Genomic DNA, 17425 nt, shown 5'->3' with positions numbered 1-17425 from the left:
ACAGAAAACAAACGCTGCATCTACTTTTAGAAAAGACCGATGTGTTTTATTAATAGTTTCTGGGCAACATTGGAGCTCTGCAGTACAGAGGAAGGAGCATGATGGAGTATGAAAATGATGGGACTCATTAGCTACTGCCTGGCGTTTATTGATCAACCAGTTTGGCCAGTTATCTGTGGGAGGGAGAAAAATATAACGGCAAAGCACTTTACTGTCAGTTTGTTGTTTCCTGTGTGGCGGAGGTGACGGAGTGACGTCAGGCTGTAGTCTGTCAGTAGGTGAGGCTCACTCAGGCCCGGTCCTGGTTCAGTTATACTGTGTGTGGGGAGGGTGTGTATTTGTTGGTTTAATGCCCAAAAAAACCCGCATTCATGCTGTGTGTGTCATGTCTGGCCTAAAGCTGAAACACCGTCACGCAACACTGAAACCAGAGTTGGTTCGCAGAGTCAAAGTATGTTTTGTAATACTGCTACAGATTAATATCTCTGGTCAGTCTTTTAGCAGCAGCAGCCTTTTTACTTTAGTGCAGTCCAGTCAAACTCTGGTGCTTTTGACGGTTGTGGTTTGGTCCACGGTGCAAATTTTTATTACTGCTAATAAAATAATAATGATGTGATCAATTATGGAAAACTCACAGTAAATACTGTCCAGCATCAGACCAGTGAATGTTGTTATAGAAGCTGAATTTAGAAACTGAAATAAAAATGTCTGTTTAGGATAGGGTGAGCCGACGTCCCCGGTTTCAGTTGCTTGTCCCCGGAAATGTCCCCGTTTCTTACTGTGTGTTAATCACAGACTGTATAAGATGTTAACAGAGCTGAAATCAGATTCTACATGGCCAGAAAGACTGGACAGCAGAGCAGCTATTCAAATACTTATTGACTGAAAGGTTATTTCTGCCCTGAAATGACTTGATTATAATTCATGAGCGTTATAATTAAAAGATTATAACTCACCTAGAACTTTTTACCTCTTAAAATGCCTTCAAATGGCCAAAACAACACAGAAAAATTCAGTATTCTACTTGCCAGAAAGTGATTGCAGTTGCTACTTATTGACTTGATTTCATTTAGAAGAGTTATATTTGACACATTATAAAACCAAAATTATCCCCCTGTTTTATTTCATGTATAACAACATTATATTTAATATCGACATACTGACCACTAAACCAAAAATATCCCCGGTTTTGATTTCAGAGATCTGGTCACCTTAGTTTAGGCTAATCCAGTGAATTGCACACATTAAGCTTCTCCATCACACGTATGGAAAGAAGCGGAGCTGCTCACAGAGTTGTGAAAACACTGCGGATATTAAAGAAATAGAAAAAGCTAGATAACGAGGCGGTTGTCTTATTGTAAACAGCTTCTAATGATTAAGAATTCACAAAGGAACAAAAAGTGCAGCTGGTTAGCTTCTGTTAGGGGTCCTACGCTCACCTCCCTGTAAAATATATGAACGTTGCAGCCTGTAAAGTGACATCAGACGTGCCAGGTCAGAATTTCACACTGACTGAAAGTGGCGACCTTGTTCTCTGTGTGCGTCTCACTACAGCAGCATGTTCCTGGCTGTTTCCTTTTCTGTCTGACTGGATATTTAGGCTAACAGCGAGCGTCTGGACATCAGGCCGGGAGGAATCCTGTCGCTCGTGCTCCGTGGATCAAATATGCTCCCAGGCATGATGACGCGCTCAGTCTTCCAGACGCCTCAACACACCCAGCGTCCAACCGGCAGCCATGAATAATAAAAATACACTGTCTGAGTGCGGCTCTGCTATTTTGATAAGGAGTCAGAGAACGAGTTGTGTCCTCGACCGGCTCAAGAGACTGTTGTGTTTCAGTAGGCAGTTCTGCAAAATGATTATTTAAATGTAAAACAGACTGACTTTAAATTTTCGGCTCATGTCAGAGCCTGTTGGTTAATTATCATTCTGTTAACTGACATTAAAAGAGATGCCAGCAAACTTTCTTTTTATCAGAATCAGCCTTGACACATACAAGGAATTTGCTTGTTTATGTATTAACTGATTCATTTCGCAACCTGTTGGCTGAAATTGCAGTTTGATGCTGTCTCACACGAAAGGAAGAGTCGAGCTTTAGAGCCACATGACTTCTGTCTCTGATGAGGATATTTCTGTGGAAAGATATATTACTGAAGAACAGCAGTAATAGTATAAATATAACATTGTTTTCCGTTTTGTGATGATGCATTTCCCCGCTGATCAGAGGGGGGGTTAAACAGTTTATTTATCTTTCATCCTGCAGTTCATCACAACTGGAAAAATTTTAATCTGAAAACTGAAGCTGTCAGATAAATGTAGTGAAGTAAAAAGTATTTCCCTCTGAGATGTGGTGGATTAGAAGTAGAAAGTTGCTTACAAAGCAGCGTTTCCACCGCAGGAACTTTTAGAGGAACTCGCTGTGTTTCCACCTCATGGACCAGGATCTAAATAAAGTTCTGGGGAATTCACTGCTCAGGGGGCAACACTTTCCAAAAGTACCAGGACTTTGGGGGTTGGAGTCCTGAATTTCTGATCGAATATGAAGTTTTCAACCGCAGTTTTTAAATATCTATCTTTATTGAGCTTGACACATAAATAGAAGAACTTGTGGTCAAGAAATCGTTGGATGGACCGATGAGGAGGTGCATACGTCAGAGTAAGGACATACGACAGTGGACTAATCTTCACAGGTCTTTAGGCTGGAGGAACCTTATAGTTCCTTGGAAAGTAGATCCTGGTACAAAGTTTTGGTGGAAACGTTGCTAAATTTAAATATTTAAGAACACCTTGCTCTAATTTGTCCTCGTTGATTCATGTACTTTCCTCCTCTGGCTGATCCGTCTCTACCGTTAACTGTGAAAATGAACACTTTCTCATGTTGAAAATTGTGCAGAAGGAATCATGCTGCTTGTTTTTAGCATTTACTGTTGTGCTGAAATGATTTACAGTTAATTATTCATTTTTTTCGGGAAGACACTTTCACTGAAACATTTCTGGAGTGGTAGTGCAGTTTTTACAAGATGGCCGGAGAAATACAAGCTCTGTAATGAAGCCAGGGAGGAAAGAAAAGGGAGGAGGAGGAGCAGGTTATGTTACTCTGCCCTCTGCCAAGAATATCTCTGTCCTCTAGTGATCAGCATGTACAGAGTCTGAAACCACTCAAGGACGTGATGGAGAGAGAAGAAGAGGCAGATGGAGGAAGGCAGGACAGGAAGGATGATGGATGACGGTTCATCATTTGGGAAGTTAGGAACAGTTAGCAGATGAGATAAACATGAGTCCACGAGGGGTTGTTTACTCTGCCTGGCTTTCAACCATCCCGTCTCCTCCTACCGATAATCCACCTCTGTTTGAAGGTTGGTTGGTTCAGATCTGCTCTTAGAAGACGGACTTTTTTATCTGCTGCTGTTTTTTGATGCCCATGTGGATAAACACAGAAGATCAGGCGATCAGATAAACGTGTCAATGTCTCCTGCACGATTACACACACAAGTGTGTCCTCACGAGTGTAGTTACATCACGTCTGACCTTTAAACGCTCCACAGCAGCACAGAGTTCACTTTATCTTTGAGGAGGAGCAGCAGGACAATGTACACAGCTGCCCTCTGTTTGTGTAACCAAGCCAGTAATATCTTACGTAACAGACAGCGGGGCGGTGAACTGACTGTACGGGTTGTTTTTCAGCATCTTATACAGTATTACGGGACTTGATTTACACAAGCGGTGTAAGAACATGTAGTGATAAAACATATGCGGACAATATGTTTACAAGTAAAAGAACTATAACTCAGAATGCACTTAAAAAAATTCTGAACTGACAATATATGTAAATATTTTTGTATCTTGGGCTCATTAATAAAAAGAGGCTGTGTTGCTTGTCAAGTTTATATTTTGTATATAGTATAGTCGATGGACAGAACATTAATCCGCAACTGTATTTAGAATTAATAAATTCCCTGGTTTAAGGTTCTCTAATATATAGGGTTTTCTGCTCTCGCTCAATTTTATAAATAAAAGCATCAGCTAAATGAGTAATTGTTAAGGTATCAACATGGAGATTGTTCCCTGCAGCTGTACAGTGGTGAGTAGTAAGGATGACTGTTAATATTTGAAAATGAGAATGGTAGATTAGACTAAATGTTTTTTAAAATCTAAAAACCCTGTTAATATGAAAGAAGCCTAGTTTAAATTAAGATTCATCATTGATTTAGATCAATTGCATGTTTTGCTAGAGGATTTCCCTGTTACGGTTTTAAGGAGTTTTTTCTGAGGGTCGGGGTCTAAAGCTGATGAGCAATGTTGCTGGGCAATCTTGTTAGTGGCAAGTCCGATGACGTTTTGAACGGATAGTGGCGGGGCGGGTGACAGAGTGGTGGCAGAAGGAGATTACGGTAGTAATCTTTACTCATGACCATTGACGGCAATGTTGCCCTGCATGATTGCTCTAAAAGTTGCTCTGTGTATCATCAGCTTAAGAATAGAAGCTGTGTGTTGTACAGATTATAAAAAAATAAATATACAAACTCGACCACAGACTTAATGTTTCTGTCTGGCCAAGTTCAAAGATGCGTATCGGCAAATACTTTTTCAATTTAAAAAGTCTGTAGTGTAAAATATTGCTACCTGTGGGTATTATGTCATTTTGTAGATTGATCTTGTCTACAAAAAGAACCTTGGTGGAGTCTTTGTGTATAAAACATTGTCATCTGCATACAAGTGAACAGACGGCCTGAGGTTGTGAATACAGATTGTGAAAAAGAGAGGACCTAAGATTGAACCCTGAGGAACACCTCTGTTTATCACATTTACGTTTTCCAGCTCTACCACTGCTCTGTTTGTTTTCCTCTGTAACTTGATGATTCCGGTGGGGATGGCCAGAAGTTATTTAGATAAGCAGTGAATTGTTGTGAAACATTGTCTGTTTCCTGCTTCTCCGGTGGGAGGATCTGCTGTTTGTAGCGTGAACCGAATATTGTCTGTTGGTCAGACAAACCAGATTTGAGGACCTTGTGATAAACGTCACTGTATTATCGACACTTTATAGACCAAATAATTCATTGATTAATCACTTGTATAATCAGGAAATTATTCCACAATGAAAGTAATTGTTGGTTGGATTCTTATTTCAGAGTTTGAGGTCTAAAACTTCTTTAAAAGCTCAACAACACTGACATACACATGTTTTTGAGTATGTTAATGGTTTTGAGGTCATAGAAGCATAGCTTGTTCTGATAAAATGTCTTTGCTTCAAGAACGGAAATAGATAAAACTCATTGGACGTTTTGCAAGTTCTTCTCTTTGTTGTGTTTGTGATTCAGACTGAGAGCAGCAGCTGGCCGATCAGGTTACTATTGATTCATTTATCACTGAGCGATAATGGAAGATGATCCTGCTGCTGGTGGAACTGTAGGACGTTGGCCTGTGAGTGATTTTATTCTCAGCTGCTGAGAGCTCATCTTACAATTTGAAAACAGAAGGGCAAGGAAACACTCCAGAAAACCTCCCGTGGAATAGGGAAGTGTTTGTGACTTCACCCTCCATCCTCGGCATGGGGAATATGAGACTGATGGAGGCCAGTTTTACACACACAGCAGGGTCAGTCCGGACCATCTGGCGTGTCACTGGTCTGTCTGTGAGTTCTGCTCTGGCGGTTTTTGCCCTTTTCTCAGTCTGAGAGTGTGAATGAAATCTGACCTCACGCTGTGGAAAGACTCACCTGAGAGCCTGGAGCTGTTTCTGCACGGAGAGAACAGCATCTGTCAGGTGACAATGAGACGGCCTTTACTGAAAGATAAACCCTGACACGCTGAATCAAGAACAGATTGACATTGTCCCTCTTATTACGTGGAAAATATTAGCATCAGCAATAGTATGCACCTAACAACAAATCTGATTCACTTTACAAAAGCATGATGGGCTTTTCTTCTTTTGCGCATCAGCCTGAAAATGAAAGCCTGAAAATTTTAACCCTTTTGATTACAGTTACAATCCTGGTCAATGCACAACGATGCAAAGAATTTTCTTTTTAGTAATGAAGTTATTCAAGTTTCTCGAATCGTTTCAGAACTAATTGGGATAAAAAAAAAAAGTATGTTATTATATATTATCACATAAATTATTTGGCTTTCTGCTTTTAAAACCTTGTGTAGTTTGCAGAGTGAGAATTCAGTTTTATGCTGCCTTACTGTGTGCAGTTATAGCATGAATGCTTCTTGTCCTTGACGACTGAGGCATAAATACTGAAACATAGGTGCAATAAAAGACGAGTGAATAAGGTGAGTGAGACGAGACACGAGTACAGCAGACGTGAACTGTAAATAAATTAAATCTAAAATCTGCAAACAAAATTTGATTTCTTAAGATCTCACTTTGCTTAAAACCGTTTATGTCATAAAGGAAGCATGAAATCAATTTATTTACACATTGACTGTAGATTATTTTAGCTGTAAATATGAATTCACACCGCTGGTTATGTCTAATAGCTTTTGTTACGTGCTGTATGCTGTGTAATTAAATCCTCCTTTATGTATGTACTGATTCATGTAACGTGTCTTCTTAAAGTCACTTAAATAGGGAAAGTAAATCATTTTTGTTGTTATTACATTTACTGTTAATTACACTTATTACAATATAAAAACATCTTAAATTTAAAAACAACATATGTGAAGAGTAAAACAGGAGGACCCAGATGGATGCAGTTGATCTTTTCTGGCTTTGTCGCTGGCGGCCGTCGATTCCTCTCAGCTCAGCGAGCGGAGAACTGGAGCATGAGGACATCGATAACCCGCTGAATAGATGTACAGTAGAGGAGGAGGAGGAGGGAGATGTAGGAATATTAACGGGCTAATGGAAAGGAGGACAGGAGGACGGGAGGACAGGAGGATGGGAGGGAGCAGACTCAGGTCAATGGGAGGAAGAACAAAGGAGATGCTGGATGAGGGGTGTGGTTTTGACTGAATCTGACTGAAATCCCTTTAATTTTCAATAACTAAAACCCAAAGATTCATTTCAGATGTGTAATTTATATTAAATCGCTTCTGTTGGCTGAGGGCAGAAACTCTGACATTTTTATTGGAAACAATGTTAACCTGAAAATGAGAGTCAGCAGATGAAATGTGAAATGTTGATTAATGTTAGATTAAAGTACGAAGCCTGCGGACTTTTCCACCAGCTCCTCGATCCAAATACGTCCTGATTGAGAACCGTAAAGTCGAACATTTATTTCTTATGATCTGTTAAAAATTTGACCGGAAGCCACTGCCTGAATCACCTCCAGAAAACCCAGTGAACCTTGAGTGAAGGACATTCTCACAGATATGTGTTACCAAGGAACATTTTTATGAAATGCATGAAAGTGTAACTGGTTTAATTCAAGAGGAGTCCACCGTCCACAGCGGTGCTGCAGATGATTCAACACAGGAGGGCAAGTTAAGCACGTTAACCAGACAACAGGCAGATTTAGTTTTGTCCTGTCGTCCATTTACTCAAAGCAAAAATGATGTAATCTGCTGCTGCAGAGTTTTACAGTAGAGGTGGGCCACCTCGCCTCAAACAAACGTCACCTCCACAGACGTATGATATAAAACATTAACTTACAGGGAAAAATAGAAGAGCTGCAGTTTCAGAACAACAAAAGCTGCATATTTTATGAGCACGGCTGTTGTTTAGGTCTTCATCTATAACTGTAGTGATCACAGCTTGAGCTTCTGCTTTTTCCAAACAATTTCCGCTGAAAGTGACCAGCTTAATAAGAAGCATGCTGCTGTTAACTGAGGCCCCGTCCTCACTACTACATTTTCATTTTAAAACGGAGACGGGCAAAAACGGAGGACTCTAGAAACGAAGACGCTCACGTTTGGCTCTCTGATTGGGTCTCATCAGTCATGCAAAGCAGAAACACGATGCTGCTGACAAAGTTTTTGATTTGGTATTTTTATTTAAATATTTTCTTTTGTGCGACACTTGTACTGTGCATGTCTCCGTATTTACTTTGAGACGACTCCCAGTCGGTTTCCCGCCGCTTTTAACTCCCGTGTTACATTCACAGGCCCAGCTCGTTATTGGTGCATGTAAATTATAATCTGGTGCGGTGTTCGTCTGTGGAACTTTATTCTTTCCTGAACGGCCACTAGATGTGCGTTTTCAGTCGTTTTTAATGTAGACGGAGATCAACTCGCAACTAAAACGCGGCTGTGGACGGAGATCGTTTTAGAACTCTTAGTATTCTTTGCTGACGAGAGAGAGAGGGTCATTCTGAACAACTGAATCTAATCCAACAGTAAAGGAGAAGTGACGAGACACGATGGGTCATGTTAGGAGCTCTCATCAAACGTAAAAGCTCCTGGTGACACACACAGACAGAAACAAAGTGGCCTTTGCTATTGTGGATTTTCTTTCCTTTTAAAGTTTGGATCAAATCCAGTTCGGCCTCTCTGCAGAGCTAAACAAAGCTGCAGCCATGCTGATATGCCTCCATATCTCCCACTCAGTCTGTCAGTCCACCAATCAATCAGCCTGCCGTCCCAATGATTAATAACCCACCACCCGTAAAAAAGCATTTAGCGCACTCGTCTGCAGCCGCTTCAGCTAACTGATGGTATTCTGTAATCTGAAGACTGAATAAAAAGGGCAGGTGGAGTCCAGGGTAGCAGGCGGAGCTCTGCAGATCTGTTTCCTGGCTGCTCTGCTGTGAACTCCCAACACAGCTGTCAAGGTCAGGACACGTAAGCAACACCGGAGCCTCTCTTTCACTCGGGGACCCGCAGCAGATCAGGAGCCCGACTCTCCTGTTTCAAAACAATCATTAGTTTCAGTTAGACACAGATACCCGCAGCGTGCTGTATTTACAGACGCTAATATCAGGTCGATTATAAGCAAAGCTCTTTCTTGACCTTGAAAGTAGCAGCAAAAATAATTTCAGCTCTGTCTTGGCACGATTGTGATTTTCACTTTCACTACTGTTGGTTTATTGGCCACAGCTTTATATTTCAGAATCGGAAGAGCTTTATTTTATTTCACTCCCTTCATAGCCTTCCTTTAGTCTGTAAAATGTTTGCCCCCCCCCCCAGTAATCACAGTTTAGCATTTTCTAATCCATTACACAAATGAGTAGAGGTTACACCTGGACTGTCATTCATCAATTCAAATGGACTCTGTGGCTCGCAGCCAGAGAAGGAAAGCTTCAGTGTTCCTGGTGAGACAGGAAGTTTACGCTCCACTGTTTGCTCTCTAAAACCGCACACAAAGGCCTAGCACAACCATTCTGCAGCAGCAGAAATCTCTCTTGTGCAACGGCCGACAGCAATAAACTCAAATTGGATTGTAAAGATCCCTGCGGGGTGCAGAAACATTAAACCCTTCAAGGCAGGAGATGTTTTGTCTGAGGGACAAAAATCAAACTTTAGAAGCCCATCATGGAATTTATCAACCTGCGAGAGAGATTCAGTTTTTCTGCAGAAAGTTGAAGCGACTCTGTGGTTCACTGTGAGCCGTTTGCACAGGAGCCTGTTTGCATTTAGTGCAAGTGAAGAGGAAACGTGACCTTTCCCCAGTGAAGCTCAAATACTTAGAGATGCCACGTTTGTCTAGCGTGCGAGAAAGCGACCTTTCCCGTCCAACACTGTGTGTGTGTGTGTTCGTTCAGAGGCTAATCTACCGCGTGTCTTTGGCCTCTTTGTGAATTAGCAGCTGATTGTTGTTTAACCCTTTGGTTTGGTTTATTGACAGCTGTCTGTTATATTTGTACAACAAGGAACTGTTACTTGAGAGGAAAACGTGAGCACAGGGAAACGGACTTCGACCACGTGCACAGTACAAGTGTAGAAGTGTTATTTACACAGTAAAAAGTATTTTAATAAAACTCTGTCAGCAGCATCGTGTTTCTGCTCTGACTGACTGACAAGAGCCAATCAGGAAGCCAAACGTGAGCATCGTTGTTTTCACCTGTCAGCACTAACGCACCACCCCGGAGTTTAAACGGGGTCAGCAGCGTTTTCAGACTTCAGTTTTAGGTTTCAGATTCGCCGTTTTAGTCTGGACGGGAGGCGGGAAGGTCTTTTTAGGCCAGCGTTTGGGTGCATGTTGGACACTAACTACCCTTTGAATGTATTTTGGTAATGTCAGCTCTCCAGAGACTAACCAGCTCTAGAAAATGAGTCTGTTTTTATATACATGACTTTCCATTGCTGCTGTCTATGATTTGATTTGTAGATTTAAATGTGGTGTTTCAGGCTGCTCTGGTTCATGTGGTGTACTTGGTGGATCCAGCGTGCTTTTCTTATAAGGACGAATGCCTCCTCTAGAAATCAGTTTAGAACTTATTTCTTCCTTCCATCCTTCAAACATTTCCTCTCTCGTTCACAGCCAGAATTTCTCTCTTATTGTGAGCAGTGCTGTTTGTTTAGTGACTCCCGCTGCACACTGAAGGACTCTCAGATCCACAGAATACCACAGACAGAATGAGCTTAATCTAAAGAGCGCACGCCAGACGGTTCGGTCCAGACGCAGGACCACCCGGCTTTTATTCTAACCGTTTTCCTAGTGGCGCCTCCGGGGACTTCGCACAGAATCTCACGTGATCAAACAAACAGAAACAAACATGGAGGCAGACTGTCGTCGTCAGCTGGTTGACCTTGTGTGTGTGTGTGTGTGTGTGCGCGTGTGTGTGTGTGCGGGGTTTTGTACAGAGAAACAAAAGAAGAGAATCAAACTGTGGATGAACTCGAGGCCGAGAAGAGGGAATCGGCCCTTTTATACGTTCTGTAAAGCAGAAACACAACACGCTGGCGGTCGCTTCCTGCTCAGCTCGCTCTCATTGGCTGGATTCGAGCCTCAGATCCACACGGCGACCTTCAGATTCTCTCCGTAAACCCTTCACACTACAGGATATCATTTGGGCCAATAATCTGTTCCGACCAGCCCCGTGAGTATCAGGAGGGCGAATCGGACCCAGACTCCTTTAGCGTGGGGGCCACAACAAAAGACACACGGGTAGAAGTGAGAAACAACAAAACGAGCCGACCAACGTTAAAGGAAAACTTAAATGTTGATCCCCTCAGTGATCGCTGGGCGTGTTTCACCGTCTGTCTGAACAAAAGTCCTTCTTGCCTTCTTCAGCACAGACACAAACAGGAGGAGGGGGTCAGGACTGCAGCTCAGTCCACAACGAACAAAGAGGCAGAGAGAGAGAAACTCATTATCGTTCGGTCGCGGCCTCGTTCATCAGCCTTTCATTCCTCCCGTGTGTCCTCGGTACCGCGGCAGCGTTTCTGCTGCAGTTCAGCTGCACTCACACACAGAGGAGGAAAACATGGCCGCCTGGTTGATGTCATCATGACTGAAGGTTTCTGACGGCACTCGTGAAAACTCGGCAATAAAACAATAATAATAATAAATATTGTGATATAATTTCCCTCAAAAGCAAAATAACACAATTTATTATATTATATAAATTAAATTTATTTGCATCACGAAAGATTTGACACTAAATTTTACAACAATATATTTTTGGATTGAGGAAAAGCGGCTGAAAAATAATTATCTTAAATTTATTTGTGCATATTTGTTGAAAACAGATTTTATCATGATAGTTGTGAATGTTCTGCCTCAGATTTGTGGAGTGATCAGCTGTTTGTTCTGAGCAGAAAGAATTAACTTTCACTCAGGAGCAAAAATCGCCCTTTAAACCTGAAAGAAATATTGATTTGAAATTTATCCTGACAATGATTTGAATTTTATTACCGTGACAACATATCTGTCGGGTAACTAGAGCTGCAATGATTGGTCTATTAATCGACTCATGCTAATTCATTAACAGCTCTTTTGGTAGATGATTAATCGCGCTGAGTCATTTTGTTTTAAAGGAAAAAACGCCCGAATTCTCTTCTCGGATGTGAATATTTTCTGCTTTCTTTGCTTTTCTGTAACAGTAAACTGAATATTTTTGGGTTGTGGACAAATCGAGACATTTGAGGACGTGAGCTTGGGGCTTTTGGGAAACACTGATCAACATTTTTCACCGTTTTCTGGACTTAATAACTTGATGATTAATCAATGGTCAGTCGCAGCCCTACAGGTAACTGCTCATCATTCTCTGGTCGTGAGTCGTGATTTTTCCCGGTTGTTCTTCAGTGTAGCTCCGATGATGCAGAACTTTGTACCTGCGTCTGAAACCAACACCGGGTCATTGTTTTGCTTTGCTGATCCACAGTCCCGGTTGTGTCCGGGGGAGATGATCGATACTGACGGGAGTCTTTATGCTTCTGCTTCTCGGCCTGTGGCTGTGACACAGCAGAGGGGAAGCTGTGAGTCAGCGTCTCTTATGGGAAACGCTTTATTAGTTTATCTTCCTCTTTTAAAGTCAGTATGTGACGGACAAACATGTTTAATGAGAGATTATTCTGCCAGAGCTCAGGTGATGTAACGAGATTCTTTATATGAGGAAAGTTGATGATAACATGTAGTTTTGTGTGATTCTTAAGATCTGCTTTCTGTTCAGGAGGTGTTGTGTAATCTGAAGCCCTTCAGGTCGTGCAGATAATCCTTTTTATCAGTGATGTTTGGACCTTTCTGTTTCTCTCACATTGAAGTCACAAGTTTTCCATCTGTCTCTCTGCACTTTCTTCTCTTTGAGGTAAACGCATCAGCTGGTTTGATAAAGCATCCGGAAAAAGCTTGTGATGCTCAGTTTGGTTTAGGGTACAGTGGCCTTGGGCGGACAAATAACTGAGGAGGTTGTTTTTTAATTTTGTCCTTTCAGCATCAGCACCATGTGTTACGGCTGCAGGGCCAGAGAGGATGAGATGGGGAGATATAGAAAGGCTGCTGAGGGGATCGATTGGTTGTTGTTTGTTATTCAACGATTAACAGTTTAGTCTTAAAGACTCTTAGACTTTTACCCGAGCCTTTAATAAATGGAGATTCTTGGTGGTTTTCTTTATGTCTCAAATCAAACACGGCCATTGTGCACTAACCAGACATGACGAGTAACCGGTCGGATCATTATCGCCTGTCACCCACCAAAATATCCCCCGGCTTGTTTGCTCGCTTGACTTCAATTAAGCTTATTAAAAATGAATAAAAACTAACTAATTCTACTTTTACGATAGCGACCGCTGCAGCTTCCTCAGTGTGACAAGTGTCCAGCGCCATCCGAGTACTGACAACGCACTGCACTTTGTCATACTTCCAAGCGTGAACTAGGCCGACACTGTTGCAGAGCTGAAATGATCAGTTGAGTGATGGGTGTAACTACTATTTTGATAACAGCTCAATCGGCATGTACGTGCGACATTTTTCTTCTATCAATGTAATAAAAGTAAGAATATTTCACTTTTGGCTCTGGGGAGAATTTGCACTTTTCATGCACTTATTTTTTTTGTTTCTTACAATTTTCTGACATTTTAACAACAAAGCAGTTCATCTGGAGCCAAATTGGCAGAATAATCAAAGAAGAAAAACAGCAGCCCTGCTGAAGTTACTGATCGTGAACTGTTGTCACTGCATTCACCCGAAATCAGTCTGTCTAGGATCAAACACTCTCACAGACCTCATGTAGACCTGAAACCGGCTGCTTGGGTTTGTGCTGGTTTGTTTTTCAAATTTCCTGCCTCGGGGTGTGTGTGTGTGTGAGTGTTACAGTCGTTTTCAGTGGAGACGGGGTGTGATGGGTGTGTGTTGATGCAAAACATTGTTTGTCTGATTACCATCTCTGACGGAGGTGCAGCAACAGCTGATTGTTTTTATTAGGGGCGTGATGTGTGAGACTGAGGTGGTTAAATGTGTTGCCTCTGCACTAACCACACTGTCGGCGCACACACACCCACGCCTGGACTCGCCCTGCGGAGTTCACATCAGTCCGGGTGCCACATGTCTCGGCTGGTAACAGTTTGTTTCAGCGCTGCTGCTCCTCGTCCGCTGTCAGCGCTGGAAATCATTTTCTTTGTGGGCGTGTTAGGGTTCGTCTCGGACGCCTACAGAGGAATTTTCTTTCAGCAGCATACAGATAAAACATGAAGCTGTAGCTGCAGCATTTTCAGTCGGAGAGAAGAGCTTTTCAAAATGGAGTTTACTGTCTCTAGAATAAAATTCTATTAAAAATACACTCTAGTTTTAGAAAACCCACATTTTACTTGTTTGAATGTAAATCTAAGTAGTTTGTGTTCAGTGAAAAAACTTAAATGGTACAAAAAGTCAGCACCAAACTGCCAAAGTTAAAAACAACGTTTACGTCACCAAAACAGACATTTTCAGATCTAAAATTAACAATTAAATGACGGATGGTTTTGTTCATTATTTCACTGTAGGATCAACCGATTACCCGCTGTTCTGTCTTCCTTCAGTAATATTATATATAATATACAGGTGCTGGTCATGTAATCAGAATATCATCAAAAAGTTGATTTATTTCAGTAATTCCATTCAAAAAGTGAAACTTGTATAATGTTTACATTCATTCCACACAGTTATAATCAAAATTAAAAGGAATGAACACTTGAAATATATCAGTCTGACGACTAATGAAAACCCCAAAATCAGTATCTCAGAAAATTAGAATATTGTGAAAAGGTTAAATGTTGAAGAGACCTGGTGCCACACTCTAATCAGCTAATTAACTCTAATCAGCTGATTAACTCAAAACACCTGCAAAGGCCTTTAAATGGTCTCTCAGTCTAGTTCTGTAGGCTACACAATCACGGGGAAGACTGCTGACTTGACAGCTGTCCAAAAGACGACCATTGACACCTTGAACAAGGAGGGCGAGACACAAAAGGTTGCTAAAGAGGCTGGCTGTTTTTGTTTTACATTATTTCTCAGTTTTGCTGTCCTTGTCATGTGGTTATTCTGCAATGCAGCAAAAACATATTTCTACAGCCGCCCCAATGTGTAAACACCCTGAGAAGCTTCATCTGTACTGTATTATATATATAATATATATAAGCTGCTGTCATCGGTCGATCCGCCTTAGTTTACATGGTTTGTCCACCAGAGAACATGTTTATTTCTACACTCTTAATGTTCCGCTCACTGCGTATTCTGGTCATGGTCTTTTAGAGATCCTCAGGAAAGATGTTTGTTTATGGTGAAACATGTATTGGCCTACATATCAAATGTTTTTAAACTCTCAATAATCAAGATTGGTGTGAGTGTCCAAATGATTTTTGTCAGAGTCATTTCATTTTGATTCCTTTCAGGATCAGTTAATTCCTTCAGCGTCAGAATTGAAAGTTTTGATCGTGTATGAAGCCACGCTAACGTAATGCTAACGTAATGCTAACTGCTTTGCTTGAACCGATAAACTGACCTGCTGCTGATTTTCTGACAGGAAAATATATTTTCTAAAGAAATTCAGTTCATCTTTACCTGCAAAGAGAAATTGAAAAATGTCTGGATTGATCTCATACTCCATGTGCTAATGTGAAAAACTTTGTCTCCTTCCTCTTCAGCTCCTCTGGCTCAGTGTCTCCATGGTGAAGTGGGCGGGGTCTGATGTCAGCCCCGCCTCTTGACGACCCTCCCGCCATGCCCACCATGGTTTCTAGGCTGCCCAAGTTCGGGTCACGGCCCAAATCCGCCGCACCTTCCAGTGGCGCTCAGACGGATCCGGCTGCCACCATGAGCTCTGGCACCTTCACCAGCGCCGCCGCTACCAGCAGCACCCGCCTCACCAACGGGTTCTACCACCACCCCGGCCCAGCAGGGGGCAACGGCAGTTTAACGGCGCCCCCCGCTTCCGTTAAGCAGAATGGATTCATCAGAGTGCCGACGGCGTTTTCCATGAAATGGAGGAAAGAAAATGGGACGGTGGAGGATGGAGGGTCGGACGGAGAGAAGGAGTGGAGAAGAGGGAAGGGCGGGAACGCCGGGCAGAATCGCTCCGGTAGCAACGTCCATCAGTATTATTCCCAACAGGGATCGCCAGTGGTGTCTCAGCGGGACGCCAAGAAGCCAACCACGTCTTCTGCAGGAAAGGGGCGTGGCTTTGGCCTCCCTGTAACATCCTCATCGTCGCCGTCGCCACAGTCCAGCCCCAGAACTCTTCCTGTCTCTAAAAGTGGATCTTACGGTTCCAAACCGAGTCAGACTGCATTTGGGCTAATCAGTAGCACAAAACAGACCCTAAACGGTCTTTCTGGATCCAAACCACGGAGCGGAACCAATGGTTTTCTGAGACAGCCTCACAGCTTTGCTCGTTGTGGCGGTTCTAGGCCAGGTTCTGGTCCCGGTTCTCGATCTGGTTCCCCCCTCGAGAAGAAACCCCCGGCCGGTCGCTCCCTCTCCAGTGACAGCCTCGGATCCGGTCCTTCCGTCCAGCTGACTGACAGGGATCGTTTTCGGTCACGTAGCCTGACCCAGGTTCGACAGCAGCCCTCCCCCACCCTCACCCCGTCCTCCGTCTCCTCCTCCTCCCTCTCTCTCAACCCCGCCGGCTCCTACTCCACCAACAGGTCTGCCGGGCGAGGACTCAAGGAGCTGACGGCTCCCTCCTCCGCTCAGGCTCCACCCAGAGGCAGCTCGGCAAAATCCCCGGTTACCAGCCAGACTCCTGAGGGAGGGGTCAAAAGTTCTGCCGCTCCGGGGAGGTCCGGGCTCCGCGTCCCCTCCCTGCTGCCGCCCTCTGCCTTGAAGAAGCCACTCCTACCCGCCGTTGGCCCCGCCTCTAAGCCCAGTGGCATCAGCTATAAGCTCTCACGCCCATCACTCATCAAGCAGTCCCGCCCCGTCCGAGTGACCCCAGCCAATGAGCCTGGAGGTGACCCGGAAGTGAACCGCGCACTGACAGCGAGGAGACACTCGGTAGAGACGCCTTCTACCACAGACAACAGCCCAGGTGTGAGACTCTCATCAGCGACAAAACCAACTCACACTCCCTGGAAACAAGTTCTCATCTCATCATGTCTCGTTTCCTTCTCTCTCTCTCTCTCTCTCTCTCTCTCTCTCTCGCTCTCTCTCTCTCTCTCTCTCTCTCTCTCTCTCTCTTTAAACATCACGAAAGCTCAGCTCGTCTTAAATAGTTTTTAATTTTTAATTTCAGACTCGTCACATAATAATCTCTTTCTGTCCTTTCCCTCATCTCTTCTGATTTTCAAATCAAACCTCATCTTCAAAGTCACATTTTACTCTCGATTCTTCGCATCTCCCACGTAATCTCTTTGATTTTATGCCATTTTACATCTCTGACATCTTAAATCACTGATTTCTTCATGTCATCTAATCCCGTCTCTTACCTTAAAGGCAGTGTTGTAGTCGAGACCAAGACCAGTTCCCCGCAATACATGACGCACAATAAAATGTGGAACGAGAATTAAATGCTAATTAATTTGTGATTCAAATGAATTAAACCAAACATTTATCAAACATTTGGTAAATGATGTCACCATAATTATCGTTATTACACAGCACAATTTTTAGCACTACATTAGTAGA

At 42.9% G+C, this 17425-nt stretch overlaps 1 protein-coding gene across 2 annotated transcripts in view; it reads left to right on the top strand.

The window, feature by feature from the left end:
- The window catches only part of LOC119915808 (serine-rich coiled-coil domain-containing protein 2-like), a 64219-nt gene that overhangs the window by 10116 nt on the left and 36678 nt on the right, over positions 1-17425 (top strand). For both annotated transcript variants that reach the window (XM_038735555.1, XM_038735556.1), the window contains exon 2: positions 15445-16829. In XM_038735555.1, the coding sequence (XP_038591483.1) occupies positions 15488-16829 (1342 nt within the window). In that variant the 5' untranslated portion in view covers positions 15445-15487. The remainder of the gene's footprint in view (positions 1-15444; positions 16830-17425) is intronic.

The sequence above is a fragment of the Micropterus salmoides genome, unplaced genomic scaffold (genome assembly GCF_014851395.1).
Source record: "Micropterus salmoides isolate LMB-PRFRI ecotype aquatic unplaced genomic scaffold, ASM1485139v1 Ms_hic_scaffold_21, whole genome shotgun sequence".
Classification (NCBI taxonomy): Eukaryota; Metazoa; Chordata; class Actinopteri; order Centrarchiformes; family Centrarchidae; genus Micropterus; species Micropterus salmoides.
This window is presented reverse-complemented; position numbering and strand designations above follow the sequence as displayed.